General features: G+C 37.7%; 1 protein-coding gene across 2 annotated transcripts in view; it reads right to left on the bottom strand.

The window, feature by feature from the left end:
- Positions 1 to 18,763, bottom strand: part of PAFAH1B1 (platelet activating factor acetylhydrolase 1b regulatory subunit 1) — a 76,076-nt gene that overhangs the window by 16,917 nt on the left and 40,396 nt on the right. For both annotated transcript variants that reach the window (XM_049636788.1, XM_049636789.1), the window contains exons 3-5: positions 2,443 to 2,527; positions 2,118 to 2,192; positions 674 to 880 (exon numbers count right to left, since the gene is read on the bottom strand). In XM_049636788.1, coding sequence (XP_049492745.1) covers positions 674 to 880; positions 2,118 to 2,192; positions 2,443 to 2,527 — 367 coding nt within the window. The remainder of the gene's footprint in view (positions 1 to 673; positions 881 to 2,117; positions 2,193 to 2,442; positions 2,528 to 18,763) is intronic.

The following is an 18,763-nucleotide window of genomic DNA, read 5'->3' as shown; positions in this document are numbered from 1 at the left end:
CAGTATTTAAAATATATCAAGAAGAGGGGCGCCTGGGTGTTTCAGTCAGTCAAGTGTCCAACTTTGGCTTAGGTCATGATCTCATGGTTTGTGAGTTCAAGCCTTGCATCGGGGCTCACTGTTTTGAGTGTGGAGCCCGCTTTGGATCCTCTGTCCTCCTCTCTCTGCCCCTCCTCCACTCGTGCTCTCTCTCTCAAATTAAATAAATAAATAAATAGATAGATAGATAAACACAACAAGGAGAGTCCAATTTAAATAAGTGAATTCTTTTGCACAATATATTCACCCTCTGAAGTACTAATTTTGTAACCTTGTATTTTCATCTATCATCTCTGCTTAAAAGCAAGGCACATGTATATCTTCATTCTCCAAGAACAAAAATTATTACTCACATACTAGGTGACTTATGACCCAACACTAAACTAGTGACACCCAATTTTCTCAAATTCATCAGTGAACTTAGTTGGCAGCTTGCCTCTCAGGAGCTATAATGAAATTTTATTCTAATTCTGTCTAAGGCTTAGAACCAATCACAGTTTTGAAGAGTCCTTCCTGTCTTTCCTGTCCTGTACAGGTCTTCATCTTCAGGATCGTTTTATTTCTTTTACCCAATTAATGTTACTCTGCTTTTAACAATTATCCTATTGTACATCTTTAATTTTGAAAAAGTTACCTTAATTGTAGCATCCTCTGAAGCAGAGACCATAACACTGAACACAGGATGGAAAATTACTCGAGTGACTGGACTCCTATGACCACTCAATGCGTATTTTTCTGGTGGACGGGGAATCCATTCTTTTGGGTCTCGTTTCTGACCAAGCGGTCCACCCGACGTAAATTCTTCTTTTGCTTCATTTAGTTTTGATTCTAGTTCCATAACCTTAAGAAGGAACACATAGTTATATACAGATAGATTCTGATAAAAAGAAGATATTTGATATTTTTAAAAATCAGTTTGCAGGATTCTCGAAAAAATTTTGGTAATTTACAAAGCATTCATCAATTTTTTTTTTAATTTTTTTTTTTTTTTAACGATTATTTATTTTTGAGACAGAGAGAGACAGAGCATGAACGGGGGAGGGTCAGAGAGAGGGAGACACAGAATCTGAAACAGGCTCCAGGCTCTGAGCTGTCAGCACAGAGCCCAACGCGGGGCTCGAACTCACGGACCACGAGATCATGACCTGAGCTGAAGTCGGCCGCTTAACCGACTGAGCCACCCAGGCGCCCCGCATTCATCAATTTTAACTGAAAATGACCTATATGATATACCACCAAAATTTTAGTAGTGTGATACAACTGAAACTTGAGAAAAATTCACTCCAATTGTGTCAAATATTTAACTGAAAAAAATATTTTTCAATTTATATCTACCAATTAAAGGAAGGACAGTGCACCTTTATAAAAGCTAACATGCATCTATGTGTTGGCTACTTTTCTAAGAGCCTTTTCTGGATTAACTCATGTTATAAAAATGGTATTTATTTATTCTAACTTCACCTACTAAGGGTATAAATTTTAGGACCAGAATATTATTTGCTGCCTTCACTTTACAGATAAAAATAAAAGCTCAGCAGGGTGTCCAACTCCAGCTCAGGTCATGTTCTCACAGTTCATGAGTTCAATCCCCACATTGGGCTCTGTGCTGAAAGCTTCAGATCCTGTCTCCTCTCTTTACCCCTCCCCTGCTCACTCCCTCTTCTTTCTGAACAATAAACATTAAAAAAAAACCTACAAATAAATAAAAAAATAAAAGCTCAGAGATGAAAATGACTTGTCTAAGAGCACACTTTAGTGTTCTTTCCCCAACATCATGTTGGCTACATGCTTTCTTCCCTTCTAAGTGCACAAATGAGTTCTTTTTGGTATCAATTCCCTGAAGTCAGGGTTGTGTAGATTAAATGGAGCCCAATACCTGGGATGCATGATTTAGCATGTATCAGCAATGACCTGTCTAGGTCAAAGTTTTTTAATGCATAAAAATGTATTTTCATTTACCTTTCAAGATTAAATATAATTATTAATTAATGCAGAACAATTGATGTTAATATTTTCAGAAAGTTTATATAGTTAACACTCCAAATACAAGTGACTTTAAAGAAAGAAGATACAGATACCTTCTTTTGTAATCTAATGACGGATGTCCACTTTTTTTCCAAAAGACCAGCATATTTCTTATCTAATTCTTCATTCTAGAGAAAAAAATGAGAACCTTTTGAAAAATGGCTCACCTACAATAGTTCAAACCATACAGACCATTCATCTAAGCCCAAATGTTAATAAATATCTGATTATACCAAAAAGGGGGGGTGAAAACCTAGTACCAAAGTAAACCACAATAACAAAAGATTTATGAACAGCTGAGGTGACTGTTAACCTCTAATACTTGAGTAAAAATCCACCTATTAAATACTATATGAATAATTGTAAGGTCAAACATACCATATCTAATTCAGCTTCCTTTTTAAAAACTGAATATGCCTCTTCATAGCCATTTGAACGAAGATAATCTGCTATAGCTCGATTTCTGAAAGAAAACAAATTCAAATTTTTACTTCTACCAAATCTGATTTCCATGTTAAAGAAATATTTCATTTAAAATCTCATAAATCTTATGACATTCTTTTAAGAGTATTCCCTTCCAAATCCAAGTCTTTCACAAAAAAGGAACCTTCCCCCAAAGCCTCTAAAACATTTAGCCCTGCCATAGTACGTCCAAAATACTGTAACATTATTCCTGAGCTTTTAGTTGTAAGTTTCTAATGTACTGCTTACCTTACAAGATGTGGGTACTCTATGGATCAAGATATGGCTTATATAACAGCTATCAATTTGTGACAGTAATCATCAATTTTTTTCATGTTTACATTTAGCCTTCCTTTACTACTTGTTATGTTTAGCAGATGCTCAAGGACTAGCAACTGAAATTTAGTTGTACACAGAATTGTTCTGATAAATTATAATTAATATGCATTTAATATAAGAGATAACTTTAAACCATTAGAGTGGACGAAAAAGGTGGCACAGGCTATAAACTTAGTACAATATCACAGTATGAGACATTCATTTAGAATTAGAAAGAACTCAAAGGTTAGAAAAGCTGAATTAGCAGATGCCTCTTTATGCTCTCCTTATAATTTTTCAAAGAGAAAATCAACTACCTCCCTCCTAAAGCAACCTATTCCAATGTCTCTCAATTTTTTTGAGCCCTAACTACCACTGTAACAAATAGTTGTTTGTTTGAGATTTCCTGTAAAACATTTTCATTTAAATAATTTGAAAGTTAATATGTATGCAAGGTTAAACAAAGTTTAAACACATAAGTACACAATAAAATATCCATTCTACCACTGACCTCCCTGAGGTAACCACTTTATTAGTGTTTTGCATATTCAGAGACAATCTACCTATACACACACATTCCTGCATATTCTTCTAGAGGTAATCAATATTTGTTTTTTAAAACAGAATGCAATACACTATATATAAAAAGTCTTACACACAATATCCCATACACCCACCTAATCTTAACCATCATTCTTTATCAGCAGATATAAATCTGCCTTTTAAAAAAATATTGTATTCCATTATAGAGACATATGCTTTTACTACCACAAACAATGCCGCTATGACTACCCTTTCAAAGCCACTGCCCACCTAATGCTTTAGGAAATAAAAACACTCTAGTAGTATTGTCGAATTGGTGGAATCCAGTTTTTTTTTTTTTTTTAATTTTTTTTCAACGTTTTTTATTTATTTTTGGGACAGAGAGAGACAGAGCATGAACGGGGGAGGGGCAGAGAGAGAGGGAGACACAGAATCGGAAACAGGCTCCAGGCTCCGAGCCATCAGCCCAGAGCCCGACGCGGGGCTCGAACTCACGGACCGCGAGATCGTGACCTGGCTGAAGTCGGACGCTTAACCGACTGCGCCACCCAGGCGCCCCTCCAGTTTTAATTCAATGGCATGCTAAAAATAAAGCAAACAGTAGAAAAAGATAATAGGGAGTTATATCAAACACTTTATATATTCCAGGTAATTATTAGCATACCAAAAATTAAAGCATTAATAACTAGTGGAAGATAGGGTCAAGCACATCACATTCATGAACACAGGGGCTGAGGAAAGGTAAATTCTTACTATTACTGTGAGTCTGTGTCTGTGTGCTGCTCATATCATAGCCTGTACCTTCTGGCCTGTTCTACTAATGGATAACTCGATTCGTAAGAAGTGTCTTCTTTACATGGAGCTGAAATCTACTTCGTTTTAATTTCCACCACGTAGTTCTACTTGGGCCTTCCGAAAGAATACAAAATAGGAAGGCAGTGGATCTCTCAAAATATTCCATCAAATATTGTGTTGTCAAAGCCTGTGTTACAAACCTTCAACAAAAGTAAATTTCCCTTTGGTTAGAATATCCCAAATAATAAGGGAAACAAAGAAGTTAAAAGACATACCTATTTCTTAGCTTTATTTTCTTCTTAAAAAATGTCAAGGGTAAACAAATAATATATAGAACTTGTAAATACTTAATGTTCCTACCTAGCTCTTACCTCAGGGTCAAGCCCTAATCCCTGAAACTGCCCAAACATACTGCACACAGCTTACAACCTTGAAGTTCATAAAACATGTAATATGCACATGTAATAGATGGCACAAATTATAACAATTATGATCTTAATGGACTTATTTTTTTGTAAAGATACATAAATGGTGGTACTTTTCAGGTAAGAATAGTAAAAGGAGAAAAATGCAAAGCGATTATTCCTTTTCCTTATTAAAAAAAAAAAAAAAGTCCCAACATTTTCAGATTACCGCTGCTAACCCTTCATTCAGTATAGTCTTCTCATACCATGTTCTTTGCCCATACATTCACATCACCATGGATATGTATGTATGGCTTTTAATTAAATAAATTATCTGTTAATTTTGTTCACCATGTCATGAAAATCTTAACCTTGTCAGTAAATGTTCATCCATGACATCCTAGTTATTTAATACTCAAACACAATACTCCATGATGTAGATGGACCAAATTTTATTCAAGCAATTACCTATTGCTGGACTTTCAAGGCTATTTCTAATTTTTCATCATCTTAAGCAATGTTGTAAACAAACACTCATATAAAGGCTTTCTCACATCTTTACATTTGAGTCAAATGATGCTACAAATTGAATGTTATGTGTGTTATCCTCCTATATCCACCCACCCCAATTCTTATACTGAAACCTAATATTTGGGGACGGGACTTTTGGAGGTGCTTAGGTCATGAGAGCAGAGCCCTCATGAATGAGATTAATGCCCTTATAAAAAAAGACTATGAACCAGGAAGCAAAAGACTATGAACCAAGAAGCAAGCATCACCAGACAGTAAATCTGCCAAGTGCCTTGATCTTGGACTTTCCAGACTCTAGAACTGTAAGAAATAAATCTCCGTTGTTTATAAGCCTCCTAGTTTACAGTATTTTATTACAGTAGCCTGGACAGAGACAAAAATTATATACATTTTTAGTACATTTTGATAGCTACTTTCAAATTGCTCTCCATAGTTGTACCAATTTATATTCCTAACAGCAGTTATGAATGCCATCCCTTCACCATCTTTACTTTTCAAATATTTGGTTTAGCCTTTACTGATTAAAAAACAAAACAAAACAGTTTTGGGGTGCCTGGGTGGCTCAGTCGGTTAAGGGTCCAGCTCTTGATTTCGGCTCGGGTCATGATCTCACAGTTCTTGAGTTCAAGCCTCACATCTGGCTCCGTGCTGACAGTGTGGAGCCTGCTTGGGATTCTCTCTCTTGCTTCCTCTCTCAAAATAAATAAATAAACTTTAGAAACAAACACAAAACCAACAGTTTTTATCCTTTGATTCTGTTTATGTAACTTTTATAAAAAGTGAATTAAATGTTAAATTTTTAAAACTTGTGCAACATTTTTCTAAGGTCTGTGTGGCTTAACCCAACATTTGCATTTTAAAAAGTTATGTGGCAAATGTAATCAATCAGAAGTTGTAGATGACTCCAAATATGCATAAAGCAGCACCTCATTATAGTTGTATGTCACATTTACAGGTTTTGGGTTTTTTTTAATTTTTTTTTTAACGTTTATTTATTTTTGAGACAGAGAGAGAGACAGAGGATGAGCAGGGGAGGGTCAGAGAGAGAGGGAGACACAGAATCTGAAACGGGCTCCAGGCTCTGAGCTGTCAGCACAGAGCCCAATGCGGGGCTTGAACTCACGGACCATGAGATCACGACCTGAGCCAAAGTCGGACGCTTAACCAACTGAGCCACCCAGGTGCCCCTACAGGTTTTTGTTTTTTTTTTTAAAGTAGGCTCCACATCCAGCACAGTGACCAACATGGGTCCCAAACTCAGAACTCTCAGATCAAGACCTGAGGTGAGATCAAGATTCAGAAGCTTAACTGACTGAACCACCCAGGCACTGCCACATTTATACTTTTTAAAAAATGTTAAATCCTGTTTAAAAACATTCACTGTCTCTTTTGATCCTAAAAAAATTCTACTAAAGTAGGTACAAAAGCATATTACCCCTGAATTATATATTGGTAGACTGATTTATCTAAGGCCACAAAACTAGCATGTAGTGAAATAATTTAGGATAATAATTCCAAAAAACATTTACTGAGTGGATGGGGAAGAAACTAGCTAAGTAGGTGGAGCTCTGCACCTCCCTCCTTTAACTGGAGTTGTCCCATATTTATATACTTCCATGTATTGTATTTTTTCATAAGTGCTTTAAAAATGGACTTATACTGCTCTTTAAAAAGCCCTACACCCAAATCCTTGAAACCAAAAATGACTCACACTCTTAACCACTAGGCTTTTGTTTTGGTAACTGACTAGATGCGAGACGGGAGAACACAGTTGATTCATAAGTTTCTAGTGAATTGTAGTACCACTCACTTGGACAGACAGGGGAAAAAGAGAACGAAGAAAAAGAGGCAGGCATATGACAAGTTCAGTTTTAAACCTTCTTACTTGAAGTAGCTATAAGATATTTAAGTAAAGATACATGATATAAGAGGTAACTAGACGTACAGGTGACATGTTTGAGAAAGAGACCTGACATAAGAAGAGGACTGGGAAAATCAGCAAACAGGTAGCAGTGATTTGAACAATGTAAGTGGTGACAGACAATTCAGAAGAAGGTATATACTGGGGGGGGGGGGGGGGGAGGACTAGAATGTAACTGATGGAACTTTGACAGATACCAACATTCAAGAAGTAAGACAATTAAGAGATGTCAGCAAGCCAATGAAGATGGAAGTTTCAAAGAAATGGAGATGTGTAACAGTGACAAAGATCTGAGAGAGGTCATCCAGAGTCTAAAAAGTGTCCAAGTAATCTGGCTACTAAGACGTCCCTGCCTGTCTACTTTACCAAGTACAGTGTCAGAACCTAAGTGGCCTCAGTATTCCATTCCACACTAAGGTTTCAAATGAGCACTGGAGTCAGGGAGCAGCAGTGAGTTGAGAATATCAGGGATGGATTCTCTTTTTATTGTTAAATGTTTCATTAACACTATGATATCTATGAAAGTTTGGAAAGAGAGATCACATAGCATTACTAATATAACAAAGAACAACCAAAGAGCAAGATACATATACGAAAATATAGCAAACAAATTAGAACCTAAGTTTAAATGAGTCTGATGCCATTAGGGATAGCTGAACCCAGTGAATGTGGAACCTCTGTCAGGGAAGGTGTATCACAATCACTTAACCTAAGAATAAATTAAGACAGACGAATCTCTAGGTTCTAACAGCCTAATCGTGCTTCCAGAGTTTCAGCTGTTGATCTAGAGTTGATTTTCAGCAGTTTTATTAAGGTTGGAAGAGTGGACATCAAGGCACAAGTTTATAATCATTTCTCCAACAAACTCCATATACATGATTTAAATTAATCTATTAAGTCTCAAGAGATGCAGAAAAACAACTAATCACTAGAATCAAAGCAGGATTCATGCAGAACATAAAAGGTAATTCTGAGTAGATCCAAACCAGTAACCTCATATACAAATCAGAGAAAATGGTTAAAATCAAAGGGAAGAACTGAGATGAAGGACTTTTATCCATGAACAAACAGAATGGCTACACAGAGCTTAGCTTACATATGGAAATACTCTAGTGAAACTATCACAAGTGAGATCTGTGTTTGCTTTCTACTTTTTTTTTTAATGTTTATTTATTTCTGAGACAGAGAGAGACAGAGCATGAGTGGGGGAGAAGCAGAGAGCAAGGGAGACACAGAATCTGAAGCAGGCTCTAGGCTCTGAGCTGTCAGCACAGAGCCTGATGCGGGGCTGGAACTCACAAACCGTGAGATCATGACCTGAGCTGAAGTCGGTCGCTCAACCAACTGAGCCACCCAGGCACCCCTGTGTTTTCTAAACGACTCCAGGTTTATAAATGCCAGGGTTAGGGGCACCTGGGTGGCTCCATCAATGGAGTGTCCAACACTTGATTTCGGTTGTGGTCATGATCTCAGGGTTATGGGACTGAGCCTTGCATTGGGCTCTGCACTGAGTGTGGAGCCTGTTTAGGATTGATTCTCTCTCTCTCTCCCTCTCTCCCTCTCTCTCTCTCTCTCTCTCCCCCCCCCCCTCCCTTCCTCCCCCCCCCCTTCTCTTCCCCCCCCCCCCACTACCCCTCTCCCTGACTCGAGCACTTTCTCTAAAATAAAAAAAAGGAAAAAAAATGCCAGGGTTAGATTTTAAGCATTTTAGCTGACTTCCTACACTCTCTTCATTATTCTTTTATCCCCCAGCATAATTTTTGTAGCTGAAATATCACACCCACTGCTACCAACCCATACACACTTACGCTTACAAAGGGAGGGAAGATTTTTTTTTAAGTTTATGTATTTATTTTGAGCGGATGGAGGAGCAGAGAGAGAGGGCGAGAGAAAATCCCAAGCAGGCTCCACCCTGTCAGCACAGAGCCCAACGTGGGGCTCGATCTCAGGAACTGTGAGATCATGACCTGAGTTGAAACCGAGAGTCAGACGCTCAACCAACTGAGCCACCCAGGAGTGCTGGTAAGATTTTTTAAAGTTACTGTAAATGCCATGAACTACTAGTTAAACAGTAACCAGTCTAAAAAGATTGGATTGCACCAACACTAAAAGCAGAATACTTCAGGGTCCTCAGCATCTCTTACAAATTTAAATCAGAGCGGAGGAAATTACAGAGCATGCATTAGAGGAGACTGAGGTAGAAGATGTTTTTCACAGATAAAGAAACAGGCTCCCTGAATTTAACTGACCTTTTGGCTAGCAAGGGGTGGAGCTAGGAATCAAACTTGGGTCTTTTAAAGCCAATACAATGGTAACTGTTTTTCAAACTGTGTACTCTAGCACTCTAAGGCTGAATAAAAATGTTCTGGGAATTCTATATATATTTTATTTTAAATTCATTGTTTATGTGAGGAGAAACAGGGTTAAGTCAAAAACTGACAGACTGAGATTTTTTTTTTTTAATTTTTATTTATTTTTGACAGAGAGAGACAGAACATGAGTGGGGGAGGGGCAGAGAGAGAGAGGGAGACACAGAATCGGAAGCAGGCTCCAGGCTCCGAGCTGTCAGCACAGAGCTGACACGGGCTCGAACTCACAGACTGCGAGGTCATGACCTGAGCCGAAGTCGGAGGCTCAACTCACTGAGCCACCCAGGCGCCCCGTGAGTGAGATGTTTTCTTACCAAGCCCATTAAAAGAGATACACTGAAAACGCGGAGCTCACATATTCATGAATTAGAAAAGCAATGGAGTTAACATGCTTTATTCTAAAAGGCCTAATAAATCTGGGGTGTCTGAAGGGTTATGAAGGCACACTGTTAAGATAATAGAAGAGACCAGGCGGGATCAAGCAATCAAGTTCATAACACTAGGAGGACACTGTCATCTTTAGTGCCCTGCTCCAGAAGACAACCCTCATACCAGCTAGGCTACTTACTTACTTACTTTACTTACTTATTTAGGCTGCGCCATTTTAGACAAAAACCAAGATGAACTACACAGTCCCTGGGGAAGACAGGAATAAAGTTCATTTCAAGCAGAGACACTACTGAGGATCATCCCATAAGCTGCTGCCATTGGACAGCAACCAAGTTTCAGACAGGTACCATGCATGACTTCTTAAATATACTATAACTGCCCACTGAGCAACACAAACATTGAGGAGGTCTTACACCTCGCTAGCCACATGTGCCATGACAAAGGGTTACAATGATCATCCTTTACTATCACACTTGAAAAGATGTACCTACTTTGTAAAGGTAGACCAGGATTCAACAACTACTAGTCTTGGGACAAGTACACGCACAGCAAGAGGTCACAATGAGACTTTATCCTGGCAATGATGAAGTAAAATAGAATGAAATTTGGGTGAGTCAGTACGAGTGGACCCTCAGCTTCACCATTAAGGAAAATACCACATGCCTGGTATACTGGCATTCATTTCTCTTCAGCAGAGATCTGGGTCTGAGGTAGTATTTACCCCTCCCTCTCCACACCACAGCAGCAACAAAACTATCTACCAAGTAAGTATACCATGTTGGATTTTCTTTAAGGCAAAACAAACAAACAAAAATCACAAAAATATGCATCATTATTCATTCTTACATTTAGATAAAATTTTTTAAAGTTTATTTATTTTTGAGAGAGAGAGACAGAGCGTGAGCAGGGGAAGGGCAGAGAGAGATAGAGGGAGACACAGAATCTGAAGCAGGCTCCAGGCTCTGAGCTGTCAGCACAGAGCCTGATGCCAGGCTCGAACTCATGAACCAAAAGATCATGACCTGAGCCCAAGTCAGATGCCTAACCGACTGAGCCACCCAGGCGCCCCTAGATAAATTTTTCTGAGTTACAGAATCACAAAGCAGAAACATCACTGAGCAGATATGTTTTGATCCTCTTCCTTATGTTTTCTTTTTTACTACTTTAACCTGTTAAGAAAAGAACCTTACTGAAAACTAAGGTAAATGAAGGTACAATTATAATATGACTTCACACTAATTAGGCTAGACTTCTGATTATGCTGTTTCAAGTTAATGATACACACATTTATTACTGACATTTAAAAAGAAGTTGCATGACCTACTGTAAGTCAGAAGTCAGTGATGTCAACAAACAAATGGAGATTTTGCCTCAGCTCCAAGGTACAATTTTTAAACATTTAAAACATTTTCTCCTCTTTCCTCTAACTTAAGTGTAAGTCTATATAGTAATTATAAGATATTTATTTAATTATGAGGCCCACTTAGAATATATTTCTGTAAAAAATTATTTTGCATACTTAAAAAACCCAAAAAAAAGTCAGGTTGTACAATAAGGATAGGCAACATAGCTACCATATACTGGTAAGTTTGAAATATTTCCATTTTTAAAATGTAAAGCAAATGTTCACTATAAAACGACAAAGTAAAGGAAAAGGGGAGAGGTAGGGGAGGGAGAATAAGGGAAGGGATGAGTGTCTGTTATATTCCCAGCTTCATACTAGGGAATATAAAAGAGGAATAGGTTACTTGTTATCTGGAATAATCAGAATACGATGCATTCTACTGAATGAGATATTTCAATAAAAAATCAGTTTTCAAAGAATAGAAAGATTAAATATACCACAAACTGAGACTACTTAAATCTCTCTTTGAGGACTCAGAAAAATCTTCATGTGGAAATTTTATTTTTTTTAATGTTTATTTATTTGGGGGGGGGGGGAAGGGGGGAAGGGAGGGAAGGGAGGGAAGGAGGGAGAGGGAGAGACAGACAGAGAGAGAATATGAATCCCAAGTGAGCTCTGCACTGTCTGAGCAGAGGATAACATGGGGCTCAAACACACAAATAGTGAGATCCTGACCTGAGCCAAAATCAATAGTCTGATGCTTAACCAACTGAGCCACCCAGGTGCTCCCTATATTTTGATATAGTCACATTTATCTATTTTATTCCTGGTTTCCACATTTGGTACCTTTACAAACTCCTTTCCTACCAAAGGCTGTACTTTTTTCTACCACTTTTATATTGTTACTTTAACACTTGGGCTTTCACATCCTTTGGATTCAAGTTTTATTTAGTACAACCTACGGTACTATTTGCTGAACAGTACTTTTTCCTATCGATGTGAAATGCCATGTAACATATACTAAATTTCCATAGATAAAATGAGCCTGTCTCTGAATATTATTTGTTCCCCTAACCTATGCGCCTATTACAAAAATATTTTACTTACTACTTTTACAGCAATGTTTGGGTATCTGGTACAATTAGTTCCTTTCTCACTAATCCTTTAAATTTTTCCTTAACTATTTTTCTGCATTTTCCTCTTCCAGATGAACTTCAGAATCAATCTGGTCAAATTCAGAAAAATTCTGTTTAGATTTTAATTGGGATTGTATTTAATTTTATTAATAATTTGGGAGCTCTGACATCTTTCCACTATTCATTTATTTTCACTAGAAACAGGGCAAAGAAGTCTTTATTACAACATTACCCCAAAACAAAAACGACTTAATTCTAACTACTGATTCTTTTTTCTTTTTTTTAACGTAATCTCTACACCCAACATGGGCCTTGAACTCACAACCTCAAGGTCAAGAGTTGCATGCTCTACCAACTGAGCTAGGCAAGTGCCCTTCCTCTGAGTTCATTTTATGTTGCCTTTTTTGTTACTGTACTGTTCATTTATGTCTTTTCTCTTTATTCATCAGTTTTATTTTATGCTCTTTGTTTCTTTATATTTTATTTTATGGTCTTTCTTAAAAGATAGTTTTTAATTTTGCCAATCAAGTTTACCAGGTTATATTTTCTATTTTATTAATTTCTGCTTTTAAAAAAATTAATTCTTTCCCTCTGCTTCTGTTGGGCTTATTTTATTGTCTTATTCTTGAACTGAATGTGTGGTTCATTTCTGACCTTTGTTTTTTTAAAAGATTCATTAGACTATCTAATTTTCTGTATGCTCTGTTGGCTACACCCTATAGGTTTTTATTGTAAGTACCCTCATTATTATCAATGTCTTCATTTATTAAGTTACATGCTGTTCTTTGGACTTCAAGTATTTAGAAGTACATTTAAAAAAAAATATTTAGAGAGAGAGAAGGGGGGGAGAGGGAGAGAGAGAGAGAATGAATCCCAAGCAGGCTCCATGCTGTCAGTACAGAGCCCAACGTGGGGCCTGAACTCATGAATTGTGAGATCATAACCTGAGCCAAAATTAAGAGTCAGATGCTTAACCAAGTAAGCTACCCAGGTGTCCCTAGAAGTACATTTTAATATTTTTTTTAAGTTTATTTATTTATTTTGAGAGAGAGAGAGCACACAATCGGGGGGAGAGAGAGAGAGAGAGAGAGAGAGAGAGAATCCCAAACAGACTCTGCACCACCAGCACAGAGCCCAATGCAGGGCTGGAACTCATGAATTTTGAAATCATTACCTGAGCTGAAGTTGGATGCTTAAGCGACTGAGCCACTCAGGTGCCTCTAGAATTACATTTTAAAACATCCACATGGATAGATTTCTCTTAGCTCTCCTTTTCCTACTAATTTTCATTTTATTTCATTACAGTCAGCAAATGAGTCCTATGAGATTTCTGCATTTTTTGAATTTGAGATTTTTCTTTGCAGTCCTATCCATGGGAACTTTTTCCTTAGTATCTGTAACTCTAAGTGGGAAAAGTGTGTAACTTAAGAATTGTTCATCCAACTTTTACTTGCCATTCACTTATGGAAGAAAAAAAAATTAACCCCTAACATGTAAAAAAGGCTCACAGAAATCCATTTAGGAGCCCATCTTGAAAAAGGTATGTAATGACAAAATCCACCCAACTAACACAGTAATCAAAAGAAGAATAGGAAAATGTTCTAAACTTGGGGCACCTGGGTGGCTCAGTTGGTTAAGCGTCCAACTTTGGATCAGGTCATGATCTCATGGCTTAGGAGTTCAAGCCCCGCATCAGGTTCTGTGCCCACAGCTCAGAACCTAGAACCTGCTTCAGATTCTGTGTCTCCCCCTGCCCCCAGCTCCTCTCCCGCCCACGGTCTATCTCTCAAAAATAAATAAACATTAAAAAAAAAAATTAGCAAAATATTTCAAACTCAACAAATGGTATACATTAAGTATGTACAGTTCTTTGTGTCAATTATACTACAATATAGCTGTTAACCAAAAAAGGAATACAAGAATGGGAAAGTTGTGGAAAAAAAAGAATTAGGGATGAGCAACAAATCAAACAAAGTACAAATATTATCAACCAGGACAACCTAAAACAAAACAAAACAGACTTTCTTCATCTTTCATGGAGAAAGATCAATGGGTAAAATCTCATACAAAAATAGAGGTGTAAGCTTATTTTGTTAAGAGTTAATTATGAGATGACCTAACAGGTAATATCATTTCCAAGTTCACAGAGTGACAAAAAATATTAAAAAGAGACTGTAAAGTATAATTCTATTTTACAAATCTTAAGAAAAAAAGATGCTCATGAAATTTTTGCAAATACTTGAAAAATATCTGAAAAGACTGTAACATACAGGCAATGGGGGCCACCGTTGGAAAATAGGACTGAAAAACTGAGGAGGGAGCAATGTTTGCATTTTGACACGTTAATTCTGGTGATAGAACTGTGTTTAATGAATAGTGAACTTAAAATTAGGAAACTCATTCTGACTCTAATACTAGTCATGAAACTGGTAATTTTAATTTCTCCCATCCTCAATTTATCTGTAAAAGAAAGATATTTGTCATATCCACATAAATGTTTTTGTTATTATTCAATATTTGTATGCCCCAGAGTGGTAAAAACAAAGAAGGCAGGCAATATACATTTGCTGAGTTGAGTCACACTTATTAGTACCGATCAAATTATTGTTTTCCAGTACATCAAAATTATTTTCATTTTTTACCCCCAAAATACCTCATCCTGTTAATTTTTTAAAATTTATTTATTTTGAGAGAGAGAGAGAGAGAGAGAGAGAGAGCGCACACGTGCACAGGGTAGGGGCACAGAGAAAGGAAGAGAGAAGATCTCACGCAGGCTCTGCACTACCAGCAGAGCCTGATGCGGGGCTTGAACTCACAAACTCTGACATCATGACCTGAGCTGAAACCAAGAGTCCGATGCTTAACTGACTGGACGCCACCCAAGCAACTCCAACTTACTTATTCTTTTTAAAAAACATTTATTATTTATTTTGAGAGAGGGTGGGAGAGACAGAGAGAGAGAAACATGAGCAGGGGAGGGATAGAGAGAGAGAGAATCCTAAGCAGGCTCCACAGTATCAGCACAGAACCTGATGCAGGGCTCAATCTCAGGAACCATGATATCACGATCTGAGCCGAAATCAAGAGTCAGACGCTTAACTGACTGAGGAACCCAGGCAGGCGCCTCTATTTATTCTTTTTAAAGTTTACTTATTTACTTTTGAGAGGGGTAGGCAGAGAGAGGAAAAAGGGAGGGTCCCAAGCAGGCCCTGTGCTGTCAGCGCAGAACTTGATGTGGGGCTTGAACCCAGGAACCATGAATCACAACCTGAGCCGAAATCAAGAATCATAAAGAGTCAGACCCTTAACCAACTGAGCCACCCGGGTGCCCCTCCAAGTATTTAAAAGCTAATTGGTGCTGGACTTAAAGCTGTATTACAAAGCTGTAGTCATCAAGACAGTATGGTACTGGCACAGGAACAGACACTTAGATCAATGGAACAGAACAGAGAATCCCGAAACGGACCCATGAATGTATGGCCAACTAATCTTTGACAGAGCAGGAAAGAATATCCAATGGAATAAAGACAGTCTCTTCAGCAAGTGGTGCTGGGAAAACTGGACAGCGACATGCAGAAAAATGAACCTGGACCACTTTCTTACACCATACATAAAAATAACCTCAAAATGGATGGAAGACCTAAATTTAAGACAGGAAGCCATCAAAATCCTCGAGAAAAAAGCAAGCAAAAACCGCTCTGATCTTGGCCACAGCAACTTCTTACTCAACACGTCTCCGGAGGCAAGGAAACAAAAGCAAAAATGAACTATTGGGACCTCATCAAATTAAAAAACCTTCTGCACAGTGAAGCAAACAATCAGCAAAACTGAAAGGCAACCGATAGAATGGGAGAAGATATTTGCAAACGACATATCAGATAAAGGGTTAGTATCCAAAATCTATAAAGAACTTATCAAACTCAACACCCAAAAAACATATAATCCAGTGACGAAATGGGCACAAGACATGAATAGACACTTCTCCAAAGAAGACATCCAGATGCCCAACTGACACATGAAAACATGCTCAACATCACTCATCATCAGGGAAATGCAAATCAAAACCACAATGAGATACCACCTCACACCTGTCAGAATGGCAAACATTAACAACTCAGGCAACAACAGATGTTGGCGAGGATGCGGAGAGACAGAATCTCTTTTGTGCTGCTGGTGGGAATGTAAGCTGGTGCAGCCACTCTGGAAAACCGTATGGAGGTGCCTCAAAAAATTAAAAATCGAACTACCCTACGACCCAGCAATTGCACTACTAGGCATTTATCCACGGGATATAGAAGGGGCACATGCACCCCAATGTTTTCAGCAACACTATCAACAATAGCCAAAGTATGGAAAGAGCCTAAATGTCCGTGGATGAATGGATAAAGAAGATGTGGTATACATATACAACGGAGTATTACTCGGCAATTAAAGAATGAAATTTTGCCATTTGCAACTACATGGATGGAACTAGAAGGTATTATCCTAAGCAAAATTAGAGAAAGACAAATATCATATGACTTCATTCATATGAGGACTTTAAGATACAAAACAGATGAACATAAGGGAAGGGAAGCAAAAATAATATAAAAACGGGGAGGGGGACAAAAACATTAGAGCCTCTTAAATATGGAGAACAAACAGAGGGTTACTGGAAGGGTTGTGAGAGGAGGGATGGGCTAAGTGGGTAAGGGGCATTAAGGAATCTACTCCTGAAATCATTGTTGCACTACATGCTAACTTGAATGTAAATTGAAAAAATAAATACGGGCACCTGGGTGGCTTAGTCGGTTAAGCGTCCAACTTCGGCTCAGGTCATGATCTCACGATTCGTGAGTTCGAGCCCCACGTCAGGCTCTGCTGACACCTCAGAGCTTGGAGCCTGCTTTGGATTCTATGTCTCCCTCTCCCTGCCCCTCCCCTCTTTGTTCTTTGCCTCTCTCAAAATTAATTAATACTACTCAAAATTAATTAATACTAATTGGTATCCAACCTGTTAGAAATGCTAAAATGTTACAAAGGCAAACTGAATGCCAAAATGTATCTTACCTGTAAGAAGTATATAAACATTTGTTTCTGCCTCTCATAATATATATTCCATAATACTTTCAAAAATGGTAGAAAAAGCAAAAACCATCATTTTATTTCCTTACTAAAAACTCCAAGATTTTTTCTATTCCCCAAATTCCTAAGTGTAAATTCCCTAAATTTACATTTATATCTAAGACAAATATTCTTTGCTTAATGAGCACTTTTAGGTCAATTCTTCCCTAAAATTCTCTATAAATTTAGCCACCTGAAATTAGGTTCTCTCATCAATTGATTTTTATTCAAATTAAAATCTCTATTTTTGGCCATAATGTTTAAATATTAATCTTGATTATGAGGGTAATAAGGCACACACAAGGCATCTAGAAGAAAAAAGTCTGAACTGACTTAGAAACAAGAATGACTAAAAACCAGACATACCTTCAATAACACAAAAGTACATATGCAGATTTATTACTTATAATATTTCTAATTACAAAATAGTGGAAACTACCTAAATGTTAAAATATGGGTGAATGGTTGAAAAAACTATGGTATATACAGAGTAGAGTACTATCTAGCTGTTAAAAGGGGGAAAAAAAAAGAGGATCTCTATGAACTGATACAGAGTGAGTTGCAGGAGATACTGCTAACTGAAAAAAGCCAGGTGCAAAAGAGCACTTATAGTATGCTACCTATTGCTTAAGAAAGGAGAAACAAGAAAACATACATGTATCTCTCTTATCTTTATTAAACAATGCATGAAGTTGGTTCCTACATGGGGCAAGGAGGGAGGAACTTAGAAGGGATTCAGAAGAGTAATACTTCTGAGTATACATTTTTGTACAGATAATGTTCTAAATATCCAAAATATTAAATTAACAAGGATAGGAAGGCAGAGGAAATGCAAAACACACAAAACTAAAAAAACTAGAACCTATGAACCCAACTACATTTCAAATGAATAACAAAACCATGGGAAGAGGGAGAGAAACCAGGGCGAGTTTCCAACTAATCCAAGTAATTTACAAACACAGCAGAGTGGATGGGGGTGGGGGGGGGGTGGGGGCGGTGGGGAGAGAAAGAACTACATACAAATTCTAAACCCTTTCCAGGATGTGTAGTAAGAGTGTAACAACTCTGAAACTATTCTGGAAGTACTACAGGATTGAGCAAATGAGTCAAAGCCTTGCTATTGCTGGCAGACAGGGTCTTGCTACAGAAGATACAAATATGGTAGGGAGGAAAACAAGAAACAACATAGTGAGAATAGACTGAAAATTAGAAGTATCAGGATAGCCTAATGATTTCTAAAATAAGTATGTGTACATGCCTTTGTGTATCAGTGGTTCTCAACTGGGGGAGATTTTCCCTCCCCCGCCAAGAGGAGAGTTGGCAATGTCTGGAGACATTTTTATTGTGGCATTTAGTAGAGGCATCCTTGGGTAGAGGCCAAG

This window comes from Panthera uncia, chromosome E1 (assembly GCF_023721935.1).
Source record: "Panthera uncia isolate 11264 chromosome E1, Puncia_PCG_1.0, whole genome shotgun sequence".
NCBI classification, from domain to species: Eukaryota; Metazoa; Chordata; class Mammalia; order Carnivora; family Felidae; genus Panthera; species Panthera uncia.
Note: the sequence above shows the minus strand (reverse complement) of the source record. Positions and strands in the feature narration are given on the sequence as shown.